The 17,798-nt window shown below is 34.9% G+C and overlaps 2 protein-coding genes across 3 annotated transcripts in view; both read right to left on the reverse strand.

Annotated features, from left to right (window-relative positions):
- Positions 1-5,269: 5,269 nt before the first annotated feature.
- LOC149161087 (putative serine/threonine-protein kinase PBL28) lies at positions 5,270-5,602 on the reverse strand. The gene has a single exon (XM_089434770.1). It carries the CDS (start codon positions 5,600-5,602, stop codon positions 5,270-5,272), a length of 333 nt encoding a protein of 110 aa, XP_089290896.1.
- Positions 5,303-17,798, reverse strand: part of LOC149161088 (uncharacterized) — a 36,469-nt gene continuing 23,973 nt past the window's right edge. Inside the window, exon 2 of one of the 2 annotated variants that reach the window (XM_089435478.1) lies at positions 5,303-5,930. In XM_089435478.1, the coding sequence (XP_089291604.1) occupies positions 5,797-5,930 (134 nt within the window). In that variant the 3' untranslated portion in view covers positions 5,303-5,796. Of the gene's footprint in view, positions 5,931-6,822; positions 6,943-17,798 lie in introns of those variants that run through there. The other variant, XM_089435479.1, reaches the window with a different exon arrangement.

The following is a 17,798-nucleotide window of genomic DNA, read 5'->3' on the forward strand; positions in this document are numbered from 1 at the left end:
CATTTATAAATTACATTTAATTGAGGAGCATGGATTAAGGTACAACAAAAAACATAGATATTCAACGGAGATTAAGTAATAATAAGAGAACAACTAAGGAAGAACATAGATTAAGTAGAGACTAATAAGGAAGAAAAAATCACATAGCTATCCATTTCCATTTCAGTGTGAGTTGAGACTAATAAGTTAAAACAAATCTAGTATCTATCAATTTCCATTTCAACCATAAGCATAAGAATAAGGATGAGCAAAGCACATATGTAGCATTTTCTATTTCGTGTCACAAATGAGGAGAGACTAAGGAATAAGAATGCAATAACTATCCAACAATTCCATACTAAAGAAGAGAAAAACACATAGCTATCCATTTCCATTTCACCAATGAACAAAGGTTAAGAAAGAAAAAAGCACATAGATATCCATTTCCATTTCACTAATAAGAAAAGACTAAGGAAGAGAAAAGAGCATTGTCATCTATAAATCACATTTAATTGAGGAGCATGGAATAGGGTAAAGCAAAGAACATAGATATCCAACAGAGATTAAGTAATAATAAGATAACAAATAAGGAAGAACAGATACTAAGTAAAGACTAATACGGAAGAACAAATCACATAGCTTTCCATTTTGATTTCAATGTGAGCCGAGACTAATAAGTTAGAACAAAGCATGTAGCTATCAATTTCCATTTCTCTCATAAGCATAAGAGTAAGGAAGAACAAAGCAGATAGGTAGCATTTTCTATTTCATGTCAAAATCGAGGAGAGACTAAGGAAGAAGAATGCAATAACTATCCATTAATTCCACACTAAAGAAGAGCAAAGCACATAGCTATCCATTTCTATTTCAACAATGAGCAAAGATTAACAAAGAACAATGCACATAGATATCCATTTCCATTTCACTAGAAAGCAAAGACAAAGGAAGAGAAAAGTGCATTTCCATCTATTAATCACATTTAATTGAGGAGATTAGGGTATATCAAAGCAAATACGTATCCAATAGAGATTAAGTAATAACATAGCACAAATAAGGAAGAACATAGATGAGACTAACGAGTTAGAACAAAGCATATAGCTATCAATTTCCATTTCACTCATAAACATAAGAATAAGGAAGAGCAAAGCATATAGGTATCATTTTCCATTTCATGTCACAAATGAGTAGAGACTAAGGAAGAAGAAAGAAATAACTATCCATTAATTCTGTAATAAAGAAGAGCAAAGCACATAGCTATCCATTTCCATTTCAACAATGAGAAAAGATTAAGGAAGAACAGAGCACATATATATCCATTTCCATTTCACTAATAAGAAAATACTAAGAAACAGAAGTGCATTTCCATCTATAAATCACATTTAATTGATAAACATGGATTAGGGTAAAGCAAATTACATAGCTATCCAACAGAGATTAAGTAATAACAAAGCACAAATAAAGAAGAAAAGAGATTATGTAGAGACTAATAAGGAAGAATAAGTCATATAGCTATCCATTTCCACTTCAATGTGAGATTGGACTAATAAGTTAGAACAAAGTAGGTAGCTATCAATTTCCATTTTACTCGTAAACATAGAGATCATTTTCCATTTCATGTCACAACTGAGGAGAGACTAAGGAAGAAAAAAGCAATAACTATTAATTGATTCCACACTAAAGAAGAGCAAAGCACATAGTTATCCATTTTCATTTCACCAATGAGCAAAGATTAAAAAAGAACAAAGCACATAGATATCCATTTCCATTTCACTAATAAGCAAAGACTAAAAACAAAAAAAAAACATATTAACATTTATAAATCACATTCTATTTATAAATCACGTTCAATTTAAGAGCATGGATGGATTAGGTAAAGCAAAGCACATAACTATCCCATAGAAATTAAACATTAACAAAAACACAAATAAAGAATAACATAGATTAAATAGAAACTAATAAGGAAGAACAAATCACATAGCTATTCATTTACACTTCAGATATGACTGATAAATTAGAACAAAGCAGGTAACTAGTAAAGTAGCAGTAAAGGAAAAACATAGCTAGCCTATTCCATTGCATTCCTCTCAGCCACAAGTAGCCTCACGGATAGATCGTGAACATCTTGACGGCCTTTGTCTTTTAACTCTAGTGATTCTCCCTCTTCCTCTTATTTTACAGAGTGTTTATCTTTATTGTAATTGAATTGTATCTGGGCATGTCTTTTATCATCAGAACCTTTATCAATATCATCTAATATTGTTAATGGAAAATTCTCACTCCACAGTTTTAATGTTCTAAAAATTCCAACATTATTTTAAGGAGATTTTTCAATTTTGTTCAATATTTTTAAAAATAACTCTAATTCAAATATATATATATATATATATAGAGAGAGAGAGAGAGAGAGAGAGAGAATTTAATTTAATTTAATTTATAATACTAATGCATTGATTACCAGATATGAGTTTCGTAACTCTTCATATGATCATGTATCGACAAAACAAAAGCAAATCACCAACAAGATGTTCTCAAACTATTGAAGGACAACTTGGTTATTACACAAAATAGGATGAAACAACAAGTGAATTAGCCTTACAGTGAAAAGGAATTTGAAGTGGGGGATTGATTATTTGTGAGACTACAACCATATAAAAAAATTCCCCTCGAGAAACAAAAGAAGGAAAATAAATTAGCACCAAAGTATTATTCTTTAAGGAAATCTATGATAAGATCCTAGTCCAAGCTATTCTACCAAAGATTAATGAAGAAGAAAAAATAATACTAGAACCAAAACCAATCTTGGAAACAAGACTAAGCAGCTAAGAAATAGAGCAATTACTGAGTACCTCATCAAATGGGAGAACCTACCAAAGGAAGATGCTACATGGGAAGATAAGTTGTTCATGCAAAAAACACACATGGATAGTCAAGTTTTGAGGAAGAATAAAGAAATAACTCTCCATTAATTCAACACTAGAGAAGAGAAAAACACTTAGCTATCCATTTCCATTAAGCAATGAGAAAATATCAAGGAAGAACAAAGAACATAGATATTCATTTCCACTTCACTAATAAGTAAAGACTAAGGAAGAGAAAATCACATTTCCATCTATCAATCACATTTAATTGAGGAGCATGGATTAGGGTAAAGCAAAGCACATAGCTATCCAATAAAGACTAAGCAATAACATAGCACAAATAAGGAAGAACAAAGATTAAGTAGAGACTAATAAGGAAGAACAAAGCATAGAGCTATCCATTTTGATTTCAATGTGAGATGAGACTCATAAGTTAGAAAAACGTAGGTAGCTATCAATTTCCATTTCACTCATAAACATAAGAGTAAGGAAGAAGAAAGCACATAGGTAACATTTTCCATTTCATGTCACAAAAGAGGAGAGACTAAGGAAGAAGAAAGCAATAATTATACATTAATTCCACACTAAAGAAGAGAAAATCACATATTTATCCATTTCCGTTTCACTAATAAGCAAAGACTAAGGAAGATAAAATCACATTTCCTCTATAAATCACATTCCATTGAGGAGCATGGATTAAGGTACAATAAAGAAAATAGATATCCAACAGATATTAGGTAATAATAAGAGAACAAATAAGGAAGAACATAGATTAAGTAGAGACTAGTAGGGAAGAACAAATCACATAGCTATCCATTTCCATTTCAGTGTGAGTTGAGACTAATAAGTTAGAAAAAAGCAGGTATCTATCAATTTCCATTTCACCCATAAGCATAAGAGTAAGGAAGAACAAAGCACATAGGTAGCATTTTCCATTTCATGTCACAAATGAGGAGAGACTAAGGAAGAAGAATGAAATTATTGATTTTTGAGTAGCTTGGGAGGTACTCCAAGCCCTAGGGTTTGGGGATTGGAGGACAAAGCGCCACAAGAGTCACTTGTGGGCTTGGAACCCAAGGTAGGGGTTTTTCACCCATCAGGATTTGGGTCAAAACCATGATTAATTTGAGCATGAGAAAATATGAGGTGATAGACCTTGGCGTGCCGATTCCAACGCTCCAAAGATCACTCAAATTAGAGCTCTATAAATGAAGTTATGAATTTTTTAAGTTGTCATTAATATTTGGACAAGACAAGTCATGTAGGCTTGAGGAATTCGTCCAATAGACATGACTCTTCATCTAATTCGTGGAGCCCTCTTTATGTGTATATATATAGGTGGGGTGGAGGAAATTTGCTCATCCATTTTGTGCAACATGAGGACAGGTTGGTATCCGGCATGAGGACAGGTTGGAGGGGTTGTCCAAATATAGTCCATGGAAGAAAAGGATCAAGTTGGTGTTGCAGGTCAACAGGATCTAGGAGTTCGCCGAGAAAGACATGAAGAAGCCAACTGACCTAAAGGAGATGGAAGTGTACGAGGATTTGGATATGAGGGCGAGATTGATCATCCTATATGGTGTGAAGGATGCCCTAATACCTCATTTGTCCAGGAAGAACAATGCACATGAGATGTGGATGGCTCTTCAAAAAAAATTCCAGAATAAGAACGAGAATCGGGTACTGCAATTGGAGGATAAGTTGAAGTCCACCAAGATGATAAAGGGTGAAGGAGTGACTTCGTATCTGATGAGATTGTCTCAGGTCAAAGATGAGCTTGTTGTCATTGGTGTGACTATCTCATATGGAGATATGGTAAGAATTGCCTTGAAAGGGTTCACCGAGGAATGGAAGCCCTTCATCAAGGGATTGTTTCCAGAGAGAAGTTGCCAGGTTGGAATAGGTTGTGGGATGACTTCATTCAGGAAGAGTTGTGAGATGAGGATCTTCATCCAAAGAAGAAGTATTTTGATGATGACATGGCACTTGCAGCACAAATGAAGGGTAAAAAAAAGTTCTTGTTGAGATTCTTGGTTTGGTAGCATCAAAGATTTTAAGATTCTAACCTAGACCCAAGATCGTGGAAATTCAACAACAATAACTATCCATTAATTCTACACTCAAGAAGAGAAAAACACCTAGCTATCCATTTCCATTTCACCAATGAACAAAGATTAAGAAAGAACAAAGCACATGGATATCCATTTCCATTTCACCAATGAACAAAGATTAAGAAAGAACAAAGCACATAGATATTCATTTCCATTCCACTAATAAGCAAAGACTGAGGAAGAGAAAAATAAATTGACATCTATAAATCACATTTAATTGAGCATAGAGATAAAGCAAAGCACGTAGCAAAAATAAGGAAGAACCCAGATTAAGTAGAGACTAATAAGGAAGAACAAATCACATATCTATCCATTTTGATTTCAATGTAAGCTGAGACTAATAAATTGCATCATATCCACGACCTCTGCCATTGAGGGTCTGTCACCTCTGTTACTTTCTAAGCAGTGATTAGCAATTCTGATCATTTGCAGCAGTTCGTTCCTGTTCTTGCGGCGGCGGGGCAAACTTTGATCAACAATTCTCATGATGTTGTTCGTGTCTGTACTCAAACGATCTGTGCGAGTGCGATTTACCAGAGCCTCTGTTCCAATTATTGCTCTTGAACCTGTTATAAGTTCCAGCAATAGCACTCCAAAGCTATACACATCACTCTTAGCCGAACATGTGAGTTCACTCACGCATTGCGGATCCATGTATCCAGGAGTCCCACAAGGAGTGGCGCCTGTAGATCGGTTGTTTTTTGGGCCCAACTTTGCTATCCCAAAATCAGCCAATTTAGCAGAGAAATCTTTCTCCAGCAGGACATTTTTAGACTTAACATCACGGTGAATTATCGGGGGATTTGCTTCTTCATGAAGATGTCTCAATGCCTCGGCAACCTGACGCGCTATCCTCTTACGAGAAGCCCAAGATAGTGGACCTGCGACACGACAACAAGAACGACCTGCGACACCCTGATTCTCGTGCAGGCGACTAAACAAGGTCCCATTGGCAACGTATTCAAGACGATCATTTGGTGATCTGCCAATGCATTACCAATATAACTGTTAAAATTACATACAAAGTTTGGAATATGTATTGTTTAAGTGAGCTTAATGGTTAAAAGCATGTGTTTTCTCTTTGGTAAATTTAGTAGTCAAATGACTGCCTTGAAGTGGGTCTTTGTTCCACAAACAAGAGGGTCTCATACACCAATTTAGTGTTAACTTGGCTGTGATCTTAAAATTAAATAATAATAATAATAATATAAACAAATTGTAAATGTTACACACTTCAAATATTGAATATGAGATTGGAGTATAGGATTGTGGAAGAGTGGCTGGAAAGAGCATTAAAAGCAGTACAATTTGTTGAGGGCAACTAGACGCTGAAGCCTAATGAATGATTAGAACTATAAAGACCATGGTTTGATCAAAAACTGTGGAGTTTCAATGCAGAGTAGTCTCACCACAATTTTGGCCTGAAATTAGTGGAAATTCAGATAGAAATTTTGGCATGATTTTACTAAAATTCAGATAGAAATTTTGGGAAATCTGGGTTATAGTTCTAGCTTCAAAATTTTATTTTAGGTGTTTATGATGCTGCTAAATCTATTTTTGCCATTAAAAATAGGTGTTGTCTTTAGACTTTTTGGAGTTTCCAGTACAGGAATCCGGCAGAAAAAATGTGGTAAAATCTTGATTTGTAATATTTAAATTAGCATTTTGATTGTATATATAGATTCAACACCATGAAAAATCCTTAAGGCACTTCTGTTGTGCAGAAGTTATCCAATAAACATGTGATTTCAATGAATTCTAGCCAGATTTTAGAGAAATTAGATCGGAAAAATCAACCAGAAAAACTTCCAAAAAATTACACCAAAAACAATTAGTTAAAAATATATTTAAACACTAATATAATCAAATTAAAAATAAAAAACTGAAATTCTACCCTAAATGGTAACGTCAGACAACGTCGTTTCCACTATAGTTAATGGTAGCCTCAGACAACGCCGTTTCCACTATAGGTAATGTAAGCATCATTTACCGCCCTGAAACATGGGAGATTATCCAAATTAACTATGTACTGTACAAACGATGCATACTTTTCGAATCAGTGAGGAATTAATTAAAGCACATTTAATATACAGAATGGAAGGAAAAATGACTACCAAAGGCAACCACTTTAAAAGATTAAAGACTTTCAACATACTAAAAATATTAAAAACTTATTCAATATGCTAAAATATATTAAAAACTTAATTAAAGCACCAAAAATGACTACCAAAAACAACCACTTCAAAAGATTAAAGACTTTCAACAACTGTAAATGCGTCGGTTAATTTAAGTGATGATAAGGTTTATTTAGTAATTTTATGGTATAGTGTTAAATATTTTTATTTTTTAAATTTTAAATATAATTTGGAATCAAAATTTATTTTATTTTTAAATTATTTTATTATGAAATTTTTGGTCAGTTTCATTGTTTATTGAGAGACTAGTGATTTATTTTTCATTATTTATTGAGAGACTTTAGTGGTTTATTGAAAATTTATATAAGGTACAAAGAGTAGAGATATATATTACCTTATTTTTTTGTGAGATGCTTCATTTTCTTAAAAAAGAAAACTAGTAAAGGGAATTTTCTACTCTCCTCCACCACCCACCATTATATATATATTCCTACTTTAATTTTAAAAACTCCTTCACTCTATTAATATCTTTTTTGTTGAAATTCTATGGCAAGTGCAGCAAAATACAATTTCTTGTTCTAATAATTACTTCCTAATGATTCTCAACCAACATTTCTAATGCCACTCATATTATTGAATACTTACACACATAAAATCTCAACAATAAATGCAGCAGAAACAATAAAGATCAGAGAAAGACAACCATGCACAATAGAGACAATATTTTTACCCTAGGAAACCCAACATTGGGAGAAAAAACCCAACAATCTTTTCTTAAGGAGAAATTGTCTTTTAGCAAGGCTTAAAAAATCAAAAAATTGTCTAGAAATTAGTGCCAATATACAAGGGAAAATACTAGTCATACCTGGCCAAACATTTGTTGGTCAATGCTGGTCAAACCAATCAAACACTCCAAAGTAAATGATGGTTAAACTGCCAAACTCTGCAATCCACTTGGCCTAGTTAGATTTGATCCTCTAGTAAACCTGGACCTATAGTTAAATTTGCACATGTGGTTGTGGTCAAACCCACACATGTGACCTCCAAAACTCGCTCAAATAGCTCAATCAACTCTCAGTCATATTTGGTCAAGATAGCTTAGTCAACTCTTAGTCAAATTCAGTCAACTTGTTTAAACGTGCAACCTCAAGAAGAACGAAAACAATGATGAAGAAGATTCTTCAAAATAGGTTTCTCCTTAGCTGAAAATTTCTCCTCCGCTATAAAAGATCAATTGAGCTTGCTATGTTGATTATTTTCCTCTCACATGCTTGTCTATTTATATAGAGCTCTAATGTTTAGTGTAGACCCATTAAGGTAGCTCTTGATCACAAGAAACCCCTTCCCTAATGGAGCCTACGTCACAAATCAACATTAGACTAGAATATTTTACCTCACAGTTGGGTGAAAAACCCCAATCAATAAACAATTCAAACCCACTCTATAAAAAATAGATCACTCCATCTCGGAGCACAATGTGAGCATCGTGCGCCAATATCCCCTAGCCAAATCAGCATGGACTCATACAAGAAAGAATTCCCCTGGACCATTCACCCCTAACCAAATGAGCATGGCCCCATGGGTGAATGTAGCATTCTTCCCTAGACAAATCAGCATGACCCCATGGGAGAATGTTTGCCTGATTCTATAAAAACATCAACACTCCCTCTCAGCAAGGGAGACATTATGCATCATGCCAAGCTTGTCTCTAAAGTATACAAACTTCCCCCTAGGAAAAGGCTTGGTGGGAATGTCTACAATCTACTCGTTTGTGGATAAATACTAGAGATTCACTGCTCCCTTCTATGCAATGTCTCGAATGAAGTGATATATGATCGCAATGTCATTTGACCTGTCATGAAAAAATAGATTCTCCAAAAGCTTGACACAACTTTGATTATCACAATATATCAAGGTCATCTCTAGCACCTGATCAAAGAGCCTTGCAAGCAACTTTTGAAGCTACACTACTTCTTGACTTGTGGAAATGACTATGATATACTCTGCTTCTGTTGTACTGAGTGTGACATAATTTTTCTTCCTACTAAACCAGGATATCATGATTGATCCCAAGTTAAGGTATCACCCCAAGGTGCTCTTTCTGTCCATTGCACTCTCAACCCAATCAGAATCAGTATATCCCTGTAGCCTCACTTCACCACCAGAGACATATCTTATACCATATCCAATTATACCATGTAGGTACCTCAACACATGCTTCAATACAACCTAATGTACATGCCTCAGCTCAACCATAAAGTAGCTCAGGGTGTTCACTGCAAAACAAATATTTGGCCTGGTGTTAACCAAGTACATCAAGGATGCAATAAACTTCATGTACATTGTGGGATCCACCAAATCTGAATCTGAAGTGGAATCACTCAACTTCTTCAGATTTGTCTCTATGGGTGTATCCATGGACTTTCAGTCCATCATATAAAATCTCCTCAAAATCTAAATTGTGTACTTTTCTTGTCCTATGAAGATCTCACCAAGTCTCTACCACACCTCCAATCCCAAGAAATAATGCATCAAACAAGATCCTTCATCTCGTGTTCAAAATGTAGCAAGGAATGGTTTTTTTAACTTGTGCCTTAGTCAAAGATGCTAATTCAAATTCAGTCTCATAGTTGCTTGAGTTAGCTTTCAGTTAACATGTGTGATGTGGCTTGTTGTAGCATTTTTTGGTTTTGATAAGGTAGAGTAAAATAGTCAAAAAATAAAAATATTTTGAAAAAATGTTAAGTTAGGATATGGACATAATAATAGTGAATAGAATGTTTTTGAAAAAATATCTTGATGATAATGTCCATATCAAAGAAAATGTTAGGTTAGATGTCCTAAAAAATCAAGACAAAAAGAAAATGTTAGGTTAGAAAGAAAAGAAAACAAATAAACTCTAAAAGTGAGCAAGTCCAAATGCCACTACTATTGTTTCTGCAAAATAATGGTTGTGTACAGCTTGTCATAAATGCCACAACTCATGACAGTCAAATAGTTTAATCTTCGCTGCTTCATGCTTTAAATTTGATGTTATAGTTAGAGGATAAAGATTTGACCAAACTGTTTAACCTTGGCAAATCAGTAGTTAGGTAGAGAATAATAAGGTGCTCATCAGTTTAATCTGAGCCCTTGGATGTTATAAGGTTAGAATTAGATAGTTTGCTTTTGTAAAATAAAAATAAAAAGGAAAGGGGTTTGCTAGTTTACATGCACCCATTAAGTGAAGAAAAAATAATAGGATAAGCAAAGGGTAAGTAGAAGAAACGTTGTAGAAGTTTGATGATTGATTGGACAAAATGTACATTTATCATGTTTTACCATATGTTTCTATGTCCATGAGGCAATTACACAAAGCAAATAAAGGTCTACAAGATCAATTAATTAACTTCCCATTCATCTCCATTCATCCCTATATTCACTAATTTCCCCTTCCCGCCTTCATACATTCATAGTCATTCATTTTCCATAAAACCCCCTTTTCCTAAGGTCAAAATCCTTTTTGCCTAGGAAAAGTGAAAATCCCATGTTAAATTCCCTTTTACCCGAAAAACCCAAAAAATATGTTTACCCTAAGTATTGATGTATATATGCGAAAAACAAATAACCCATGAAAAGCATAATACTTAGTATATTTCCCCTTTTTTGCGTATATTTTCCCTTTCCGCTCATATTTTCATATTAACACTAACCTATAGTATTAAACCCCTAAAAGTCCCTTTTCCCGTATATATTAACTCCCTTTAATAATAACCCGAAACCTTTAGTTTTATTATAAAACTATGTATTTTCATAAAATATCGCATCGCAAGCCTTTCATATGAATGCACTCTCCCCGCATTATGATACACAATTGCGATGGGCCCGGACCAAACGCAAATATATATCACAATACATTTCCATATCGCATCCGCCCTCATCGCAAGTCCTGGCTAAAGCAATAACCCTTCGTTGTTGCGATCTCCAATTGCAATGGGAACTCGGACCCGACGCAATATATATCATAACTCATTGCCATTTCACATCCGCCCCCATCGCAAGTCCTGCTAAAGCATATAACCTCCACCATTTGCGATCTCCGATTGCGATGGGAACCCGGACTTAACGCAAATATATTTCATGTTTTATTTCCATATCGCGTCCGGCCCTTATCACATTCCTTTGCAATGGGCCTTCCTCCGCTAAACCCTAATTGCGATATGCGATGACCTGAACCCGATGTAATTTATCCGCCGAATTCATAATTTTTCAAATCTGCCATACCGTATTTTGCAAAGGTTTTCTTTGTTAAAATGTTTTTTTATGATTTTAACAAAGAACTAACCTAAACCTTCGTTTAAATATAAAACACCGCTAATCTGGGTTTTTAACCCAAAATAAAGCCATTGCCGCCATAATTAATTGTTGGGACCATCCACGCTACTCTTTTGCTCCACCACCGTCCGATCTAATGCATTCAAATCCAACGGCCCTCGGCAATTTCGGGTTGGCTCTCTGTACGGGCATTACCCACCCGAAAAGTGGTATTCCACTGACCTCCCTTGCTACGTGTCAAGCTCAGATCATTTCGGGTGACCCTCTCCCAAAACCACCCACGCCTTATAAGCGGTGCAATGAAAACCAAAACCCCCTCCCGCATAACGACAAAATGGCCACTGTTCACTTTGCACCATAATTCGTAAAGTAGACTGTTTTTCTGTTTAAACCAAAAGAATCACCATTTTCCTTTGTTTTGCCTATTTTCGCAGTAAACCCTCCATAAGCCTCTGCGACCAATAAAGCCATTATTTTACCTTCCGATATGCTCTGGACTCCTTCCAATATCCTCCTGAGCTCTATAAAGTTATTGAAGACATTCTCTGTCACCTATGTTTTTCTTAACAGTTTCTATGTTTTGCAGGTAAAGACTCTTGTTCCAGGCTTACAAAAGAAAAAGCCTGCATACAGTTTGAAGAAAAATATAAAGGGATTTAGTGTTGAAAAACACAGTAAAATCCTAAAATGCGCAGTAAAGGTAAGAAGGAACACAGTAAAGGTTAATCAGCAGGGTCAAATGATTTTCACAGAATTTAAAGAGTATCAGTGGAAAGATCAAATGAAGAAATTAACCAGCGTAAAGGATACAAACAATCAAGCAGCTTTAAGTGGCAAAATATCAAACAACAAATCCAGCACAACCTGAATAAAAGGGATAGCAAGAAGCAGTTCAACAGTTGCCCCTATCTTCTTGTATGAAGATCTTTCCTTTCCTAGAATAAACCTTAATCAGTTTTAGGATATTTCCTTAGTTTCATTATTGTATAAATAACTCTCTTGTCGAGTTGTTATGGGTTCAAAGTTCAAGAGTCATTATTCATTACTTGTTAAGTTGTGACTGTTCATTCTACTTTGAACCTAGTTGCACCTATGAAGGAAGCTTTTGTAAACACTTGATGTACTCAGTTTTTCTGGAACCTTAATACAAAGCAAAGGATTCTGAATTTGGTTTTACACAGTTTGTGTTATCCTGTAAGTTTTTCCAGTTATCAATCATTATGTCTTTCTTCATATGCTTATGACTTATAGAGATATCTAGGTAGGAATAATTGTGTCTCAATTAATTCCTATAAGCTCCTGAAGTGATCATCTATTAAGAGAATGGATTAATGAACTGTTTGTTTAGCTAATCCCCTCTAATCAATAAATCATCAGTATCTTATGTAAGCTTAAGTATATTGCCTTGAACCTTTGGAACATAGTTTAGAAGGTTTTCACACTTATGATTGTTTTGTTTTACAGTCTGGAAACTGTGATTATCATATTATTTTTTGTCTTCTTCTCACCACTATTTTTGATCTATATCGTTGTGTAAAGCTTTATAGCAGCCCTTTGCTGAGATATTAATATAACCCAAAGGATTAAGTATTTCAATTCTACATCTGTCTTTATTCATTGGTCTTCCAAAACGAAAACCAAAAACCCCAAAACAATTATTTTAGATGCTCTAGCATTGGTAGCTGACCTACTACTATCTCAGAGGTACAACATTAGACTAGCGCTATTGCCCGGGATTCGAATTTCTTTTAAGTTTCCCTTGGGACAACGATATTCATTCATTCTTTCCCTTTAAGGTGATTAAAGGGTTTAGAAAGGTTAAAATCATTCACCTAGGCGACTCCACACTCCCAAGCTGGCACCTTTTAAACATACCAGATCTCGTTCAGAAGTTGACATAGTTAAGCCTCTGTCAGATCCTGAAAGGCTTCTCAGAAAAGCCAGTTCTAAAAGGGGACACCAACCTTTATCTTCTTCCTCTTCAGTCCTACGGTATGAATAATTAGAATCATTTGACCCCTATAGTAATATCCCATTTGATCCTAATTACTCCCATTTATCACCTAGGGTTGTTGAACTTCTAGATAAAGGAGTTTATTTTAAGTCAGCTTACCTTATTCTTTCATTAGAATCTCATCCAATACCCACATTACCATAAGGATCACCTAAAACTGAATTTATTTGGGTGTCAATCTACCATAATATAAACCCATAGATTTCATATCCCCCACCACCTATCATTTTCCTTCCATTTTTGACTGACCTGAAGCTTCTTCTTCTAAACAATCTGAGGAGACCTTTTCTATATATTCCAATCCTCTCTTTGAAACAAAAGAAGGTATTCCTTTACAGGTCCCAAAGTTAGTTCTTAGGACTCCTTTAAAGTATTTCAGGAGATCTCCTCCTTTACCTCCAACTAGTTCATGAACCTCAGAATCACCATCTTCTTCCTCTACTTCTTCTTCATCCTCTACATCCACACAAACACCTCATACACATCAAGCACCTCATACACCACCTGCTGTCATGGCTTTCCGACCTATTGTATAGGCTAGATATGCTTCCTTAGTCTTACCTAATAACCTTGATGCATTCCCAGCTGGATGCTTAAAATACCTTCCCAAATACAATGGAGAAATTGGTCCCTTAGCTGAGGACCATCTTCAAGCTTTCCTAGACTTTGCAGATAACATGAATATTGAACAAGAAACGTTTATATGGGATTGTTTGTATAGTCACTTGAAGGAAATGTGAGGATTCGGTTTAGGCAATTACCAACAACAACCATTAGAAATTGGGAAGAGCTTACAACCATATTTAAAAATCAATGGGGTGTGAAAAAGGATCATCTTTACTTCCTCATAGAATTTGAGGATCTTAAAAGGAACTTCGATGAACCAGTATCAGATTTTATCAAAAGGTTCAATAAACTCTATCACAAAATGCTTCTTGATTGTAAGCCCCCTGTAGCAGCTGCTAAGTCTAGATTTTCTAAAGCTTTTGATGATGACTTTGTTGTTATGCTACGAGAGAGAACTTCAAGAACTATTGAAGATATGCAAACAAACGCTATAGAAGTAGAAGCAAATAGGGCAGCCTCAACTTCTTTAAAACTTAAGGAAGAAAAGGCCCAAAGAAAACTCAAATCTGTTCAAGAAGCCTCTAGTTCCTCTAAGACTAAATCAGAAGACTCAAAGATAGATGAAATAACATCTCTTCTTAGAAACCTATCAAATAGGATTTCAAATATTGAAACCCAACCTAGGACACTACAACAAACAACTACTAGACCCCAAAACCAAAATCAAGGTTAGTATAAAAGAAATCCACCACTACAAATTCTTCAGAGACCTAGCAATGATCAACAGGTTCCTACTCCTCTATTGATGGATGACCAACAACCTGAGGATCTAATACAATGACAATTACTAGAGATATTAATAGTATGGATTCTTCTTCCAATCAAACAACCATCATTCATCTCTCACAACAAAATCAGGTTCAAGAAGACCAGGAAGCTTCACAGGTCTCTAAATATCATGCTTTCTCTGAATTTTTAATTGCAAAATTAAATAAGAGGTATGATCTTAGGCCTAGGCCTGGTCCTCGGAGACCTCCATAGGAAACTCCAATCATTGAACCACTTACCAAAACTGTTGAAGCTCAAACAACTCTTATTCAACCCTTAGACCAATCAATTGATACTACCCAAACTGGTAAAAACATTTTGACTACATTTAGTGTTGAAAAAGAATTAGAGAGGGTTAAGATCCCAATTCCACTATCAGAACTTTCTAAAAACTCTGGTTATAAAAGCCAAGTCAAAAAATGGATACAAAATACCTCGGTTGATGCTGAAGGTGATGTCATAAGTCTGCAAGATGAAAAACCAACAGTGGTTTTTAGCCCTAGTTCAGACGTGATAGATGAGATAGTGCCTCCTTTCTATGTAACTCTTAAAACAAATGATTCCATGTTGTATAATTGTATGCTTGATTCAGGAGCATCACACAACCTTATGCCAAAATCTATCATGGACCATTTGAAACTCGACATAACTAAATCTTACCATGACCTGTACACCTTTGATTCTAAAAGGATGCCCTGTTTGGGATTAATCAAGGATCTAGTGGTTAACCTTGCCCAAATTCCAATGAAAAGTATAGTACTTGATATTGTTGTCACAGATATCCCTCCCAAGTTTGGAATGCTCCTTTCTAGGTCTTGCTGTGGTAAATTAGGGGGAGCTCTGCAAATGGATATGTCATATGCTACTATTCCTGTTTATGGAGGAGAGCAATTAAGATTGTATAGTGAGGTAAGGTTTGTACATACTGTTTGTAAGACTGACCAGCCAAGGAACCATCCAAATTATGCAATAGATCAAGACTTTGGTTGTTTTCAACTCACTTCAAACCAACATAAAACTCAAGCCAAAATTGAAGAGGTAGTTGAAAGTCCTGAACCAAACCAAACTGATATTTGGAAACTGTTCTTTGATGGCTTTTGCACGAAAGATGGGGCAGGAGCTGGAGTAGTTTTAATTTCACCTGAAAAAAGAAAATATAACCCAATAATGTAAATTAGACTTTGAAGTTACAAATAATGTGGCTGAATATGAAGCTTTCCTTTTAGGATTGCAATTAGCCAAAAGCTTAAAAGTTCAAAACTTAAGTGTTTTTACTAATTCAGAACTTATTGTTAAGCAAGTAAGAAATGCTTACCAGACCAAGCACCCTAGACTTAGGTCCTACCAAAATGAAGTATGGGATTCAATTGAAAACTTCTTTGATGCTTTTAATTTGACTCATATTCCCAGAGATCAGAATATTCATGTAGATGCCTTAGTTGTCTCTGTTGGCTCTTTTAAAATTCCTAATCATATTGATGTACTCTATCATATACATGTCAAATATAGCCATCTATCCCAGATAATTTGAAACATTGGCAAATATTCGAAGATGATGAACATTTGAAATCATTTCTGCAGGTAATAGATGATTTTCAATTCTACAAATTAATGAAGATAGAACTGAAATAAATGAAAATGCACATGGAAATGATACTTCAGATTTTAAAACCCAAATTGCAAATCATGACATTATTCAATTATCTAATAATTTTATTCCAAAAGGACTCATTCCTTTAGAAAGATTGTTTGATCAAAATGATGTCCTCTGAAACCCTCAGTCCATTTCTTTAGAAGATGACATAGAAGAGATTAACATTGGAACTGATGAAGATATCAAAAACATCAAAATATGTGCATCTATAGACTTGAGATCAATGCTCAATTTCTTAAGTTACTACAAAATTATATGGATGTTTTTTGCTTGGACTTATGCTGATCTAAAGACCTGTGATACTTCATTAATACAACATAAGATTCCTTTGAAGCCAGAAGCAAAACCTTATCAACAGAAACTTAGAAAGATAAATCCATCCCTTCTACCAGCTGTAGAAAGGGAGAATAAGAAAATGCTATATGCTCAGATCATCCTCCCTCTTAGATATTCTAATTGGGTTGCAAATCTAGTTCCTGTTAGAAAGAAAAATGGAGAAATAAGACTCTGTGTCGACTTTAGAAATTTGAACAAAGAATCACTAAAAGATAATTATCCTTTGCCCAAAATGGATTAGTTACTTCAAATGGTTTCAGGAGCACAAAGACTTTCTATGCTTGATGGTTTTTCAGGTTACAATCAGGTGAATGTTGATACAACAGACAGAGAGAAGATAGCCTTTACTACACCCTGGGGTACATTCATGTATGCTAGGATGCCATTTGGCTTAACCAATGCTGGAGAAACATTTCAGAGAGCTATGGACATAGATTTTATGGGTCAGGTAAATAAATTTGTGGTTATTTATCTTGATGACATAATTGTTTTTTCTAAATCTGATCAGAAACATCTAAAGCACTTGATGAAGGTTTTTGACAGGTGTAGAAAATTTGGAATATCATTGAACCCAAGAAGTCCTTGTTTGCTATCAAAGAAGGAAATTGTTGGGTCATATAATTTCAAAGGAGGGAGTAGTAATTGACCCCAAACGAGTATCTGTCGTTGAAATATTGACCTTACCTAGAACAAGAAGGAGATTCAAGCTTTTCTAGGCAAGATTAATTTTCTAAGAAGGTTTATTTCAAATTATGCAGAGATTGTAAAAGATATAACTGACATGCTCTGAAAGGACCATGAAGTCAAATGGACTCCCACTTCTAGGCATGCATTTGAACAAATAAAAAAGGCTATCTCTGAAGCTCCCACCTTAGCCAACCCTAATTATACTAAACCATTTAGTATTTTCTCTTTTTCCTCTGAAACAACCCTTGTTGTCGTTCTATTATAGAAAAATGAAGACAAAGGGTATGATGTTGTATTCAACACAGGAAAGGCATT

Source organism: Pinus tabuliformis, chromosome 5_2 (genome assembly GCF_031772625.1).
Source record: "Pinus tabuliformis cultivar Carrire ecotype Pingquan chromosome 5_2, CPIR1, whole genome shotgun sequence".
In the NCBI taxonomy this organism is placed as follows: domain Eukaryota; kingdom Viridiplantae; phylum Streptophyta; class Pinopsida; order Pinales; family Pinaceae; genus Pinus; species Pinus tabuliformis.

Bases quoted from the DNA above. Each gene is read 5' to 3' on its own strand.
- LOC149161087 (XM_089434770.1), bottom strand. From the start codon at position 5,602: ATGGATCCGCAATGCGTGAGTGAACTCACATGTTCGGCTAAGAGTGAT.